Source organism: Phascolarctos cinereus, unplaced genomic scaffold (assembly GCF_003287225.1).
Source record: "Phascolarctos cinereus isolate Bilbo 61053 unplaced genomic scaffold, phaCin_HiC Scaffold_5;HRSCAF=322, whole genome shotgun sequence".
NCBI lineage: Eukaryota > Metazoa > Chordata > Mammalia > Diprotodontia > Phascolarctidae > Phascolarctos > Phascolarctos cinereus.
Genome location: NW_027555958.1, coordinates 273,990,886 through 274,005,289, shown reverse-complemented (window position 1 = coordinate 274,005,289; position 14,404 = coordinate 273,990,886). Strand labels below are relative to the sequence as shown.

The following is a 14,404-nucleotide window of genomic DNA, read 5'->3' as shown; positions in this document are numbered from 1 at the left end:
GTGAAAATAGAATTACCTCTTGAAAGAAATCCTCGAAGGAAAAGTCTCAGGATTGTCATGGCCAAAATCCATAGCTTAAGGAAAAAATAGTATAAACAGCCATAGAAAGAATTGAAGGACCAAGGAACCACAGTTGGGATCACATAGGATCTAGTAGCTTCTGCTAAAAACCAGAGATCTTGGAATATGATATTGCAAAAGGCAAAGGATAAAAGTATAAAACCAAGACTACCTTATCCTGCAAAGCTGAATATAACCATACAGAGGAAAACATGGGCCTTTAATATGTAGTAGAGGGCTTGCAAGCATTCCTGTTGAAAAATCTAGAGCTGACTTTTTGTGGTGGCAAAGAATTGGAAACTAAGGGGATGTCCATCAGTTAGGGAATGGCTGAACAAGTTGTGGTGTATGGTTGTGATGGAATACTGCTGTGCTGTAAGAAATGACCAGCAGGATGCTCTCAGAAAAACCTGGGAAGACTTACATGAACAAATGAGCAAAGTGAAATGAGCAAAACCAAGAGAACACTGTATATAGTAACAGCAATATTGTATGATGATCAATTGCAGATGACTTAGCTATTCTCAGCAATCTAATATTCAAGACATATATGAAGGAAATATGATGAAAAATGCTATCCACATCAAGAGAAAGAACTGATGAAGTATAATTTCAGATTGAAGCACAGTTTTTTCACTTTCTTTTTCTTGTTTTATTTTTAAATTTTTTTTTTTTGCAATATGACTAATATGGAAATGTTTTGTATGATTTCATATGTATACTTTATATCACATTTTTTGCCTTCTGAATAGGTGGGGAAAGTATGAAAAGAAGGGAGAGAATTCAGAACTCAAATATTTGTTTGAAAAAAAGAATGTTAAAAATTAAAACAATTTAAAAGAAAAACAAAAAGAAAAATATAGAGCTGAGTAGGAACTTTGAAATGCAAACAAGAGTCAGTAGAAATCTAGAAATGTAAACTTTTTTGAACAGTTGCAAGGGGCTATAAGATGATGAAATGCTAACATTCTATCAGGTGAAGAAACAAGTAGGATAGCAATGATAATGCTCCCTAAAAAAAAGAAAATAAGGGGGCCATTGAAATATTTTTTAAAATGCAGAGAACAGAAGGAAATTCAGAAAGAAATCTAGAGAGGCAGGACAATTTTGAAAGTAACATGTTGGATTTTTTTTTAAAAAACAAGTAGTATGGAAAAGAGATGCAGTTTCTTGTGCAGTCCTCTTTTTGTGTTCTGCTTCAAATATATAGAAGTGCTTATATTTTTATGGTGGTTCTGAAGTTCATGATAATTTTTTTAAAAAAAATGTATATGTGTGTGTGTATAAATTATTACCTACCAACTTTTACCCACCAAAATAGAAGCCCTCTCTTGTAAAACATTGGGTGTTGTCAAGTAAAATAAATCAATATATTGATGACGTCTGAGACCAAATGTCTCTTTCTTCAGTTCTGGTTGGTTCTAAGGATTATTTAATTTGTTGTATTTGTATCTTTAGTACCTAGCACAGAGTAGGTACTTAATAAGTAAATATTTGTTGAGTAACCACCCCTCTGCCAAGAGGTGAGAAGTACATTTTATCATTGATTTTGTGAACTCTTGATTTGATTAAGTTCTTATTGAAAAAGAAACTTAAAAATTTGTGGATTATGAAAGGTAAGTAGGTGGTGAAAATCTTATTGTAGAAATGGTACAATTGACATTTGGTCACTGAATTACTAGTATCAGATTTTGAAGAGGTTTCTAAAACTGCCAAATAACAATCAGTTAGAAAAATACGAGCTGCTCAACACAGCGACTAAATATTTCCTCCCAAATTTCTCAGTCTCACAAGTGTCAAGTATTTTAAAACAAACCAATTTCATCCATAAGATTTTAAAGAATGAAATTAAATGAAGTTATTGCTTTTATTTTAAAGGAGGTCTTTGCATTTATTTAGGGTCACATATTGTGGAATACCTTGTAATCCAGCATTTAAGTTTGAGGAAAAGTATATTTACTACCATTTTCTTGAAATATATTAATCATAAAGCATAGTACTTGCATTTAGGGTATTTAATTTGGCTGCAAGACCTACTTGAAATCGAGCAACCTTCTGTCTTTAAGTCAGAACTTTTAAAACAGGATAAAAAAAATTACTGTAGTATATTTCTTTTGCCAGTGAGGGACTTCCATTGTCTCTGCACGTTGGCCCTTTTTTAGCCCTACTCCCTGCCAGCCTCTGTTTTTGTCAGATTATCCAAATACTGACTTCTCTATTATTTAAAGTCCTTGACAGTTTGGTTTCAACCTACCTTTTCAGCTTTGTCCTTTGCACACATTTCAGTCCGGCTGAACTGGCCTTGCATTTCCAGACATGTAATACCAATGTTCTGTTTCTGTGCCGCAGCGAATTCTATCTGTGTCTGGAATGTACCCTTTTTCTCTGCTCTTAAAATCCCTAGTTTTCTTTGAATCTCAGTTCAGGTACTGCCTGCTACATGAAGCCATTCTTGATTTCTTTGCGCCTGTGTCACCCCCTCTTCTGATTATGTCCTCCTCCCACCCAATGATACCTCTGTCAGCCTGAATTTGTCTTGTGTGTATTATACTTAACACATTTACATTGTTATGTGTTGTTTTCCCTGATACGATATAAGTTTATTGAGGGTAGGGATTATTTTCATTTTTATCTGATTTTCATCTATATTTCTCCAGAGTCCAGCACAATGCCTGGCACATGTAGGTGATTGATTTTTTAATGCTCATTTTGTTGTACTAGATGTTTGGAAATCTAACATTGCTAAAGTTACAGGTTTTTCCAGTAATGTTATTGAATATTTGACTGCTTTACTTGGACATTTATGAATCATTAGATCATAAGAGACTTCTGTACTACTATTACAGGCTTTATGTAAATTGGAGATTTTTACGAGGAATTGAAGCTCAGTTTCTGGCTCTGCAAAAGGGATTTAATGAAGTAATACCACAGCCTCTGCTGAAGACATTTGATGAAAAAGAACTAGAGGTCAGTGTACTAATATTATGTTGTGTTATTAAGTCTGAGACAAAGTAAATAGACTAAGTGGACTTTTGCTATCCTGGGTATGGTTTCTATTAGTTTCACTGTTGCAGATTGTCTCAGCCTCTCTCGTGGGGCACTCCCCCCCCCCAGTTCAAAATATTGAGATTTTAAATCATGGAAGTTAGAATTAGAAAGGTGTCATAGTGATCCTTTAGGTTTAGGTAAGCCCTGCCTTTTTATAGATGTGAACACTCAAGCTTAGGGAGGGGAAGTCATTCTCCAGAGTCATAGAACTAAAAATTGCAGAACCAGAATTTGAATCTAGATCCTCTGATTTTAGCTCCAGTCTTTTTTCTGTTTCATCATCTCGCTACTTGTTATTACCGTACAACCTGTTATTATCCCAAATATCCGTAGACATTATCAGTTCCCCATTATCACCATTCAGTTTATACACAAAATCTGTCCTTTGAATCCCATTATTCCTTTAGCTTCTAAACAGTGCACTTTTCAGAGGAAAGTGGTCAATGAAGGACCACTTAAAATTACTCATGTTTCCTTGAATTTGGGAATTTTCTCTTCACTGTGGGAAGCTTGTATTTGTCACCAAATTGGAACTTTTTCCATCCTTTCATAATTCAGTTTTACATTGAAATGAGTAGTGAGTTTAGCTGTGCAATTGTCACTAAGCTAATAAGTACTTGGTAGGGCTTGGGGGTGGGGAGACTGTCTCTTTCTGTGTCTGTACACTGGAACTGTTTTTGCTTTTCTTTTTATTCCCATTGTTTAGCTCAGCACTTGGCATAAATGATAAACAATTGTTGAATTGTTGATTCCATACATACTCCACATAATAATTCTCATTTTGATAGCATTTTAAGGTTTACAAAGTGCTTTTCTCAAAGTAATCCTGCGCTGTTTGTGTGTATATATATAGATGTACATATGTGTACCTGTGCACAACACAGAACAGTTTGGTGAGCTTTACTGTTCCTGTTCAAGTATAACATTCAGTATGAAGTATTGGTTATGTCTTACATCCTACACTAAAAGGATCTTAATCTGTATTATTTCATTTGTAACCCAGTTGTGTAGCAAGGATCTCTGATTTATCACTCAAAAATGGATGAACTGAAGTGACAGCATTAAGAGATAGTTATGAAAAAAAAATTAGACCCAAATACTTTTTGTGGGGTTTTTGCCCTTACTTCTTCCCTTATTCTTTTCTACATCAGATTTCATTGGATCACATTAATTATTTAAGAATTTTAGGTTTGCTAAGTTGTTCCTCTTCCAGTGAAGAGTGACTATTCAAACATTTATTGATCTTGTCCTTCTCAGAATCCTATTGTACTTAGAGTCACCATCATATATTTTAGCAAGAGTTTTTCTCAGATTGATTCTTATGTGTTATTTTTAGCTCCCTGAGTAGTTTATAAACTTCTTGAAACTTTGTGGTCCATGAGTACAAGGACCAACCACCTGCTGTAAGAGTGCTTGTCATTAAGCACTGCCTGACGGATCATAAGTTACTTAATACTGTCTTGTTAGCTTGTAAGCATTTTACTTTGATATTAGGGAAACTTATTGAATGTAGAATATCTTAGAATTAAATCAATACACTTATGTTGTAGTTCTATTTTTTAACTATGTTACTTTGCAAGTTGCTTCACCTCTTTTGGCTCAATTTCCCTAAATGCAAAATGAGATTAGATTATTTTTAAGGTGCCTTCCTGCTCTGACCTTGTCTGGTTTATTATAGAGCTTCTAGATGTGTCTCTTTTAGCTTTTCCTATCCACTAAAACAAATCACTGCAAATTTTTCTAATATAGAATATTACTAGAAGTTTTCATTATAACCATTGCCTGTCCATTTGTGAACAGCTCATCATCTGTGGGCTAGGGAAGATTGATGTTAGTGACTGGAAGGTAAACACGCGGTTGAAACACTGTACCCCAGACAGCAATATTGTGAAATGGTTCTGGAAAGCTGTGGAATATTTTGATGAAGAAAGGAGAGCACGATTACTTCAGTTTGTGACAGGATCTTCCAGAGTGCCTTTGCAGGGATTTAAAGCTTTACAAGGTGAGGGACCCCTGAAATAACTTGAAAGTGTTTTCATGGATGTGGAAACTTTACAATGAATTAGTGGTATGAGTGTGGATTCTCTTCTCTCATATTATTCTTTGTCAATAGTTCAATAGTTTTCATTATCACCTTGCTTATCTTTGACTCTCCAAATGTCATAGTCCCACCCCCGATTTACCTGCAAATTAAAAAGATCAGTCTGTAACCATCAGTGCCATCTACAGTTTTTCACACTGGATGTATAGGCAAAATTATTCTTTGACTTTTAGCTACAACTGCTATCTATAGAGCTTACCATTTTTCTGCTACTTCTTAGATTATGTTATGCAAGAGGAATTCAAACAGAAATAACATTTGTCCTCCATGTACTTTTCTGAATTATGTACCTATACTTAGTTCATGATGTAAATGAATCTAGATCCATATTTTGCCTCGTGCTGTCTGCTTGCTCATATTAAATAGCACGAATGCATACATTGACCTAATTCTTCATTAGTTGTCTTTGTAGTCATTTTCCTAACAACTATTTGAATCCAAAATTTTTACTATTTTTCTTGGATTGGCTAATTTATTTACAGGGTTGTGTGTGTTGTGTGTGTGTGTGTGTGTGGTTGTACTATAAAAGGTTTATTTTGAATAGAAAATAAAAGTTAGCAGTGAGTTTTCAATTACAAATTTTCTTCAGAAATGTTTTACCAGAAAAGGATGCCTAGATGTATAGTATGTTAGGAATAGACCGTTTCCCCCCCAAAGTTTGTTAATCTGTTTTCAAATACCATTTTGTTTCCTTTTGACCGTTATGAGCTTGTGCAGTTACAGCATCCTCTTTCTGGAGGACTATGCCTATAATAATCTCATTTTAAGACTTGTCATTAGTTTAATGTACTTCTTATGACTTTCACTTTGACTTCATTTACAGGTGCTGCAGGCCCAAGACTATTTACAATACACCAGATTGATGCTAGCACTAACAACCTGCCCAAAGCTCATACTTGGTAGGTTACTTTTTTTTCAATTTAATGTGGAAAAATAGAGAATGAAACAGTTTTTTCCCCCTTTAACTTATCACATTTAGACTGAATTGATTGAGAAAGGATTTATGTCTGTTACCTGCAGACAGGCTTTAAATGCCTTGCTTTTTTTCTCACAGGGTTCTAATGTAAATTTCAGTCTTCCTTCCATATTTTCATAATTAGACTGTATGAAGATAGAACTAAAAGCCAAGTCTTGCTTTCATCAGGAGGTTACAATTTGCAGTAATTCAGCATCTTCTCAAGATAGGTACAGAGAAACCATAAATGATCATCCATTGGGTATAATTTCTATTTTGGAGGAGTATTGATTTAATTTTCTGTCAGCGATTAGACCTACACAAAAAATGCATAAAAATTCATATAATCTTCTTATTTACTTGTTCACAGTTTCAATCGAATAGACATTCCACCCTATGAAAGCTATGAGAAGCTTTATGAGAAACTGTTAACAGCCATTGAAGAAACATGTGGATTTGCTGTGGAATGACAAACTTTGCCAACTTCTTGGAACTCCATTTATATATGCTTGATTGATAGCCCCCCCAGTCCCCTCAACCAAGATTCAAGAAATGCTTGAAGTACAGTAACACTTTTTCCTTTTTCTACTTTAGGACACCATAAGGGGGAAGGGTGGTTTTGGGATTTCCTTTCTGAGAGAAAAAAATGGCCTTTCCCATGAGGCCACTCCGCTGCTATTTAAAACTATTATCTTGAACCTACAGAATGCTGACTTTTCCTATGTTTTCAAAGTATGGCAGTATTCTACCCTTAAAGACTACTATTATTTTTATAAAAGGTAATCTATTTTGTTTACCTATCAGAACTTGCCTTTCTAAAACATCAAGACACAATTTCAGCAGGCGGTACAAGTAACATTTCAGCTTCACTGAACACATACCAAACAGCTACTATAACATGCTCTTTTTAAAAAGAAAAATAAAGTTATTTTTGGATTACTCTAATTTTGGATAAATTTGGCTAAAAGAATCATTAACCTTTTAAGCAAGCCACTTACATATTTAATTGCATTTTCTTATAGTAAAGCGTTATATTCTGCATTATATATTGAATATAATTGTTCACTAGGTGGGTCTTTTAAAATATTTTTTAAGCATGAATTTCCTGGAAAACAATTATACTATGTTGATTTTTATTTATATCACTTGTCAGATTTTTAATGCAACTACTGTTTTAGTAAGTTTATCATTGGACACAGTACTTTGTGTTCATGGTGTTCCTGTTTTTTAAGACTTTTTAAAAAGACTTTTATAATGAGTCACCATTATCAAGTATTTTGGATTTGCATTTCATCTTAAGTGAAAATACTGCATTTTTTAACTCCTAAAAGCATGTTGATGGGATATGTTCAGTCTTATTTGTAGATATACTGTTTTTAAGAACCAAAGTTCCTTATGTCAAAGTACATCTAGTTGTTACATATTAATTGATGTATCAAGAAGTCTATCAGGTAAACTATATTTAACCTTTGTTTAGCTGCTCACGATATGGAGGTCTGCCCAATTATGACAAAGGGAAAATTAGTTCTAAAGGTAAATTTTAGTTCCACTTTTATGTAACACAGTAGGTAAGGTGTGTATATTGAAAGTGAGGTCAAGAAAGCTTAGGTTCCCCAAAGTGAAAAACGTGAGTAAATTTATACATAAATGTAGAAATGTACTATAAAGTAAGAAGTTAATTTCGAAGGCAAATTGGTAATTCTAGTGGCCAGTACTGGGTACTGAAAAATTGGTATCTGTTGTGAAGCATACAGACCTGGATCTGTGAGGTGTTTGGCATGCTTCTTGAGAACCCTCGCCAGTAGGAAGTAGTGGAAATATTGATGTAAAGAATTAGAAAAATATGAAGTCATGGTTGGGTTTCTTCCTTCTGTCATCAGAAATATCCACTTTAACATGCATATGAGAAATTGTCAACAATAACAATTTTTGATGAATCAAAATTACGGTTTTTAATTTTTTTTTTTGCTAACTGCATTGTTATATAGTGTCAAAATTTTATTCTGCCAAATTTGACTGCTACTGCAAGCAATCTAGTTATAGTTACTCATTTCTCAAAGATAAGATCACTGCATGGCCTAATAGTTAATATTTTGTGAGGCAGTATTAATGAGATTATATTTTTCCACTGTCAATGGACATACTACATTTGAACTTATTGAGATGTACAGAAACTACATTTCTTTGCTCTTGATCAACTAATAGTTTTAAGTTTCACAGTATGCATTTCATTAGTATAGGTCCATTGATCTCTTCTATATTAGATACTAGGGTAGTTTTCATTTGTACACAGTCTTTAGAAAATTTTCCAAAACTAAGGAATCGTTGTGGAAACCAGAACCGTCAGGGATGCAGTACAGTAACAATGAAACATTTCTAGGAATTATTTTAATTTATAATATGGAGCAGGAATATACCATCACTTTTGAGTGCCTTTTTGCCTTTAATAATAAGGACTTCTTGACTAGAGCTTTAAGTCAAATCACCCTACAGTACTAGTCAAAGGAATAATATATACATACTTCTTTGTAATTCACAGGAATATATTGACCCATCAGATTTCAGTTTCAAAATCATGTCAGCTGGTTACTTTCAAATAGGTGCTAAAAACAAAAAAAGAAAAAAAACATCATGTTTTATTGAACTTTGGACCCCATGAGTAATGTGAATATTTATATCCATGTGTCACTCTTAGCAAGTTTTCCTTTTATCCATTCTTTATTTGCATTAAGCTTCAGAAATGTCATTATATTTTCATGCTTTTCATTATGAAGCAATGATTATTTTGTAGCTCTCCTACAGTAGAGACGAGTTTCAGAGGATTTTATTTCTTGATGTAAAGAATTTTGTAACAGTGCTGTGTACAGTGTAAATTCAAAAACAAAAATTTTTTGCACATAGTTTCAGTTGCCCTAGATTGATTTATTTTTACCAAATGTTTTTGTTGTTGTTTACTACAGTCCAGAGCACACAAGGCTCCTGTTGAAATCCCTTTTTTATTTGTAAATCATTTTTGTTTTACAACACTAAATCCATTTGGAACATTTGTTGTGTATAAACTGACATTAAATGAAGAGATTTTTGTTTCTTTATCAAAATGTGTGCCTCTTCCATCCATCATGCTTATTTTAGCAGCTATCTCTGCTTTAAACTATAAACTGCATCATAAAGCAATCAGATACCATTTTTAACATTTTAAATACTAGGATGATGACTCTACCAAATGCTAAGAGTTTTGTTTTGTCTCTAGGTGTAATTAGTTTAACTGGTGTAATATTATCCTCACCTCTAAACTGACTTTTTAAAGGTTTATCATTTCCATTGTATTTATTAAAGAGTGTTTTAGCATTGATATTCTTTGTATTTTCACCCAGCTGTTACATGAGCTTATCAATAACATCTGTATAAATGGTTTAATTTTTTTTTAAACTCTGTATGTGCCCATGGAGAACTTGAGTAATAAATTGTATGCTGTTTGCACCATCACAGCATCAGTGGTTTAAGAGAGCATTGTGAGTTTTCAGTGCATTGAGACTTTTAAAAAAGCTTTGTCCTGATTTCATAATTTACCTTGCATGTACACTTCCAAACATACGATCCATAAAGTGAGGGCAAGAAAGAGAATCAAATGCTTTTTTATTTTTAAGTATCTTAGAATTTTTATGTATTCTACAAAGTCCTGTCTAATTTAGTTTGGATGCCAATAGCAGTGAATACTGTATTCCATGGATTACACGAAGTTCCAGTTGCCTTATCTTTGAGCATATTGGTAGAACCATTCCAAAGGGTCATATTCCCTGGAAATCTGTGTTATAGTGAACTTTGGAGCTAGCTTGTTTTGAATTACTTTATGAAAGTTAACCACTTCTGCTGCCTGAGCTAACATAATGCTCTGGACAATTTTAAAAGGACAACTTAACGTAAAACATGTTGAATTTTATTCGGTGTGCAAAGCAGTTGATTATAAGCTTTTTTTTTAATTATTATAAGCTTTTTAAAAAAAATTTAAGTGTTTTAAATATGTGGCCTATTGATTTAGGATTTTACTTCTTTTTAATCAGAAACGTGTAGTTGTAATGATTTTTTATAATGATATTAGTCATGAAGATCATGTATATAGAAAAGTGATAGACAATGGTAGTCAAGATTTTAAAGTTGTAATATTTTTCTAGGTAATAAGGAAACTGCTTAGATCATTTTCAGTAATGTAGATAATAACGTATCCATGTCTACCCATCTTGTATGACTCTCATCTATGTCTTTCCAAAAATTTATCACATGGTCTACCCAACTTCCTAGAATGCCTTTCTTGCTTTCAGAATGATACTGGATTTGCAATTCTGTGTGACTGAAAGGATCATGGTGTCCTTGACAGGAATAGGGAAGTTTGGAAGTGAGGAGCTTTAATGAAAGATGAGTTCTGTTTTAAATTTGTTGAATTTGAGATGCCAATGGGACATCTAATTTTAGATGTCTGAAAGATATGGTGATAGCTTGGGAAAGACTTGGGGTGGAACATTAATATGGGTTTGAATGGGAGAGTGCAACTTGATGAAATCACCAAGCAAAAAGAAAAGAGAGTTCAAGATAGAACTTTGGGGGGCTGCCCATGGTTAGTGTATAAAATCTGGATGAAGAATCAGCCAAGGAGCCTGGGAAACTGTTCAGACAGGTCTCAGGTATGTCACAAAAACCCCAAAAGGAGGCAGTATCCCAAAGGAGGTGACCAACAGTATCAAATGCTTTAGAGAAGATTCTTTGAACTAGGATGAAAACTGAGAAAAGACCATTAGATTTTGCAGTTGAGAGCATTGGTAACTTTGGAGAGAACAGTTTTAGTTAAATGCTGAGGTCAGAAGGTTTAGAAGAGAGTGAGAGAAGAGGAAATAGAGTTACTAGTGTAGACTAAGGAGTTTTAGCAGAGGAAGGGATGGTAGGATGAAGTGAGGGACTTTTGGGGGGGAAGGGTCTTTTATTTTAATATTTTATTTTCCTCAGTTACATGTAAAAACAATTTTGAACATTTGTTTAAAAATTTTTTTTTGCGTTTCAAATTGTCTCCTTCCTTCCCATTTCCCCCTCATTGAGAATGCAATTTTATATAGGTTATGCATGGGCAGTTATACAAAACACATTTCGATTTTAGTCATGTTATGAAAGAAAACACAGACTAAAGAAAAAAACAAAAGTGAAGAAAAAGTATGCTTCAATCTGCATTCAGACTCCATCAGTTCTTTCTCTGGGTATAGATAGGATTTTTCATCATAAGTCCTTCAGAATTGTCTTAAATAATTGTATTGCTGAGAATAGCTAAGTCATTCACAATTGATCATATATAATGTTGTTACTTTATACAATGTTTTCCTGGTTCTGCTCACTTTATTTTGCATCAGTTCATGTAAGTCTTCCCAGATTTTTCTGAGAGCATCCTGCTCGTTATTTCTTATAGTACAGTAGTATTCCATCACAATCATATACAACAACTTCTTTAGCCATTCCCCAATTGATGAACATCCCCAAGTGAGGGACTTTTAAAGATGTAGGAGACATAAGCATGTCTGAAGGCTACAGGGAAGGAAACAGTAGATATTGAGAGACTGAAGGTGACAGAAGGAATGATGGTAGCAATCTGGAGAAGATGGGACAGGATCAGAAGTGAATGTAGAGGGATTGGTCTTTGCAAGGAAAAAGACCTCCACATCAGAAACTGAAGTGAAGAATTCAGGAAGATGTCTCAGTAATGTGAGATGAAAGGGTGAGTAAGGAGAGCCTTTGGCGCGAAATATGGTAGGTCTCAGCTAAGAATGTGAGATTTAAGGAAAGATTATTTGGACAGACAGCCTTTATTCAGAGTGAATTAGTGAATGAATTAGGGAAGAGGGTGATTGCCTTACTGTGGTAAAAACCTGCTGGGGATTAGATTATATACATTTATAGTGTACTAAATCAGTATGGCTATATGACTTCTCTCTCGTGAATTATGCATCTTTTCCTACTTTGTGTTGAAGTCACCACATTTAGACAGCCGTATCACCTTAATAGAATTTCTGTACTACTTTGTCCCCATCAACTGTTGTTGGTGTGCAAGATGTAATTATTTTCACGATGGTTTTTTTGCAAATACTTAAATCATTAGGATTGCAATATGTGATGACCAAATACTCCATGAAATAGATTTTTTTGGGAGGACGTACCTTTTGGGCATTAGGAATTAAAAAGCCATTTGTTGCCTCTTCAGGGAGTACCTACAGCTTTCTTTGCTGTGTTAGGGCAAAGTAAATATCCTTTTATTAACTTTTCAGTGATTCATGGGTTCCTCATTCCATCCCAACATCAAACCTGAAGAGAGTGGTGGCATTTGAGCTGCCACCAACTATATCACTTTCCATCAAAAACCTGGTCATTTTGCTATTTGCCCTGGCTTTCTCCTTCTCCTTCTTACCCAGGAATCAAATCAATACTACTGTATTTCTAGAAAGGGCATGTCAATTAACCACACTGTAGGTCATTACTACCCCTGTGGCTCCTTTCCCTATTTCTTTCCCTGGCTAAAATATGTATATATGTATGTATGTGTGTGTGTGTGTGTGTGTGTATGTATGTATGTATGTGTGTGTGTGTGTTGTGTGTGAGAGAGAGAGAGAGAGAGAGAGAGAGAGAGAGAGAGAGAGAGAGAGAGAGAGAGAGAGAGAATCGCCCCCTATCAGAATGTAACCTCTTTTAGGGCAGGGACTTTTGTATTTGTGTCCACAACATTTTGTGCCAGGCATGTGGAAATCACTTAAATGCTTTTTCATTCAGTTATTCATGAAGGCTATTGTACTATTCTGAATATCTGCCTTTACTTAAAATTGCAGTCAAAGAATGAAATCTAAGTTGACAGATCTATACTGTAATAAAAATGGAAATAATTTTTTTGGAAAAAAGTAAATGCTTTAAAATAGTAAAATAGTAATTTGTCTGTAGTTGACATTAGATCAACTAATTTATTTCTATTTATGGCAGCAAAGTGGTGCAATGGATAGAGTGCCAGGCCTGAGGTCAGAAAGACACATCTTCCTAAGTTCAAATCTGGCCCCAGACACTTACTAGCTGTGTGACCCTGGGCAAATCACTTAACCTGGTTTGTCTCAGTTTCATCATCTGTAAAATGAGCTGGAGAGGGAAGTGGCAAACTGCTGTAGTATCCTTGCCAAGAAAACCCCAACTTGGATCATGAAGAGTTGGACATGACTGAAAAATAACCAGAATTTCTACTTATATCCTTCAGAACCCAAGATGAGTCAAATATAAAACAGAATTGAGAAACATGCATTTCCAATTTGTGTGCAGGCCCACAAGTCTCATATTCCGTTGAGACCATGAAGTAATAACCAATCAGTGCCTTCCATTGCTTCTACCTTTCTGGGGAAAATCCTAGCTTAGTGACTGGTTATAAGCAACAGTTTAAAATAATAGAATACAGATAAAAAGATAACATGTACTTTTGAACCAAAAGTCAGAATTTCATTTCTTACAAGCATACAATCACGAGTAATTGTATATCTTTGGGAAAAGCAAATACACAGGAACTAGATTGACTTGGTTTGGTAAATATTAGCAGGATAATAGCTGTATTTTGGCTACAGTTTAAGGCTTATCTTCAAGTGGCTTTTTTTTTTTTGCATTTGACTCATTTCAATGGCTGTGATTTCCCCAAGTGTAGGGAACTTCCAGTGAGGAAACTCCCTATTCCAAAACAGAAGACCAACTGTTCTGCAACTTAAATCTTAGAAAATGCACTGAGAAGTTACATAAGTCACCTAAGGTCTCCAAGTCACCTAAGGTCAAAAATCCTGTGTCAAAGGCAGAACCTGAACCCACAGTTAAGAAAACTCCCATTGTCTGTGGTCTGCATGGTAACATATCGATAAATAACTTAAGGGGTGAAAAACCAACATGACCAGATTTTATTCTTTGTATTACATGCTTTTAGTGGGGTGTAAATCGTGTTTTTCCCCATCATTTCAGTATAGTGAACCAGTAGACTAACACTAAATTTTGTGAGTTCTGTAGCCATAAAAGCATGGAAAATGACCTCAGCTAAGAGACTTTTCTGATTAGCAGATGATTTCTATACTTAGAAATGCATGTTTTATCCAAATAACTGATGAAGATTAGATTTATCACAGAATTTGAAATGGAAGAGATCTCAGTGACTATTCCCTCCATAACATAAATTAGTGGTCATCTTCGCTCGT

At 34.4% G+C, this 14,404-nt stretch overlaps 1 protein-coding gene across 1 annotated transcript in view; it reads left to right on the top strand.

Moving 5' to 3' along the window:
• The window catches only part of SMURF2 (SMAD specific E3 ubiquitin protein ligase 2), a 168,316-nt gene extending 158,664 nt beyond the window's left edge, over positions 1-9,652 (top strand). The window contains exons 16-19 of the mRNA XM_021000766.2: positions 2,907-3,027; positions 4,909-5,110; positions 6,033-6,108; positions 6,535-9,652. Of these exons, the coding sequence (XP_020856425.1) occupies positions 2,907-3,027; positions 4,909-5,110; positions 6,033-6,108; positions 6,535-6,634 (499 nt within the window). The 3' untranslated portion in view covers positions 6,635-9,652. The remainder of the gene's footprint in view (positions 1-2,906; positions 3,028-4,908; positions 5,111-6,032; positions 6,109-6,534) is intronic.
• Positions 9,653-14,404: the final 4,752 nt, after the last annotated feature.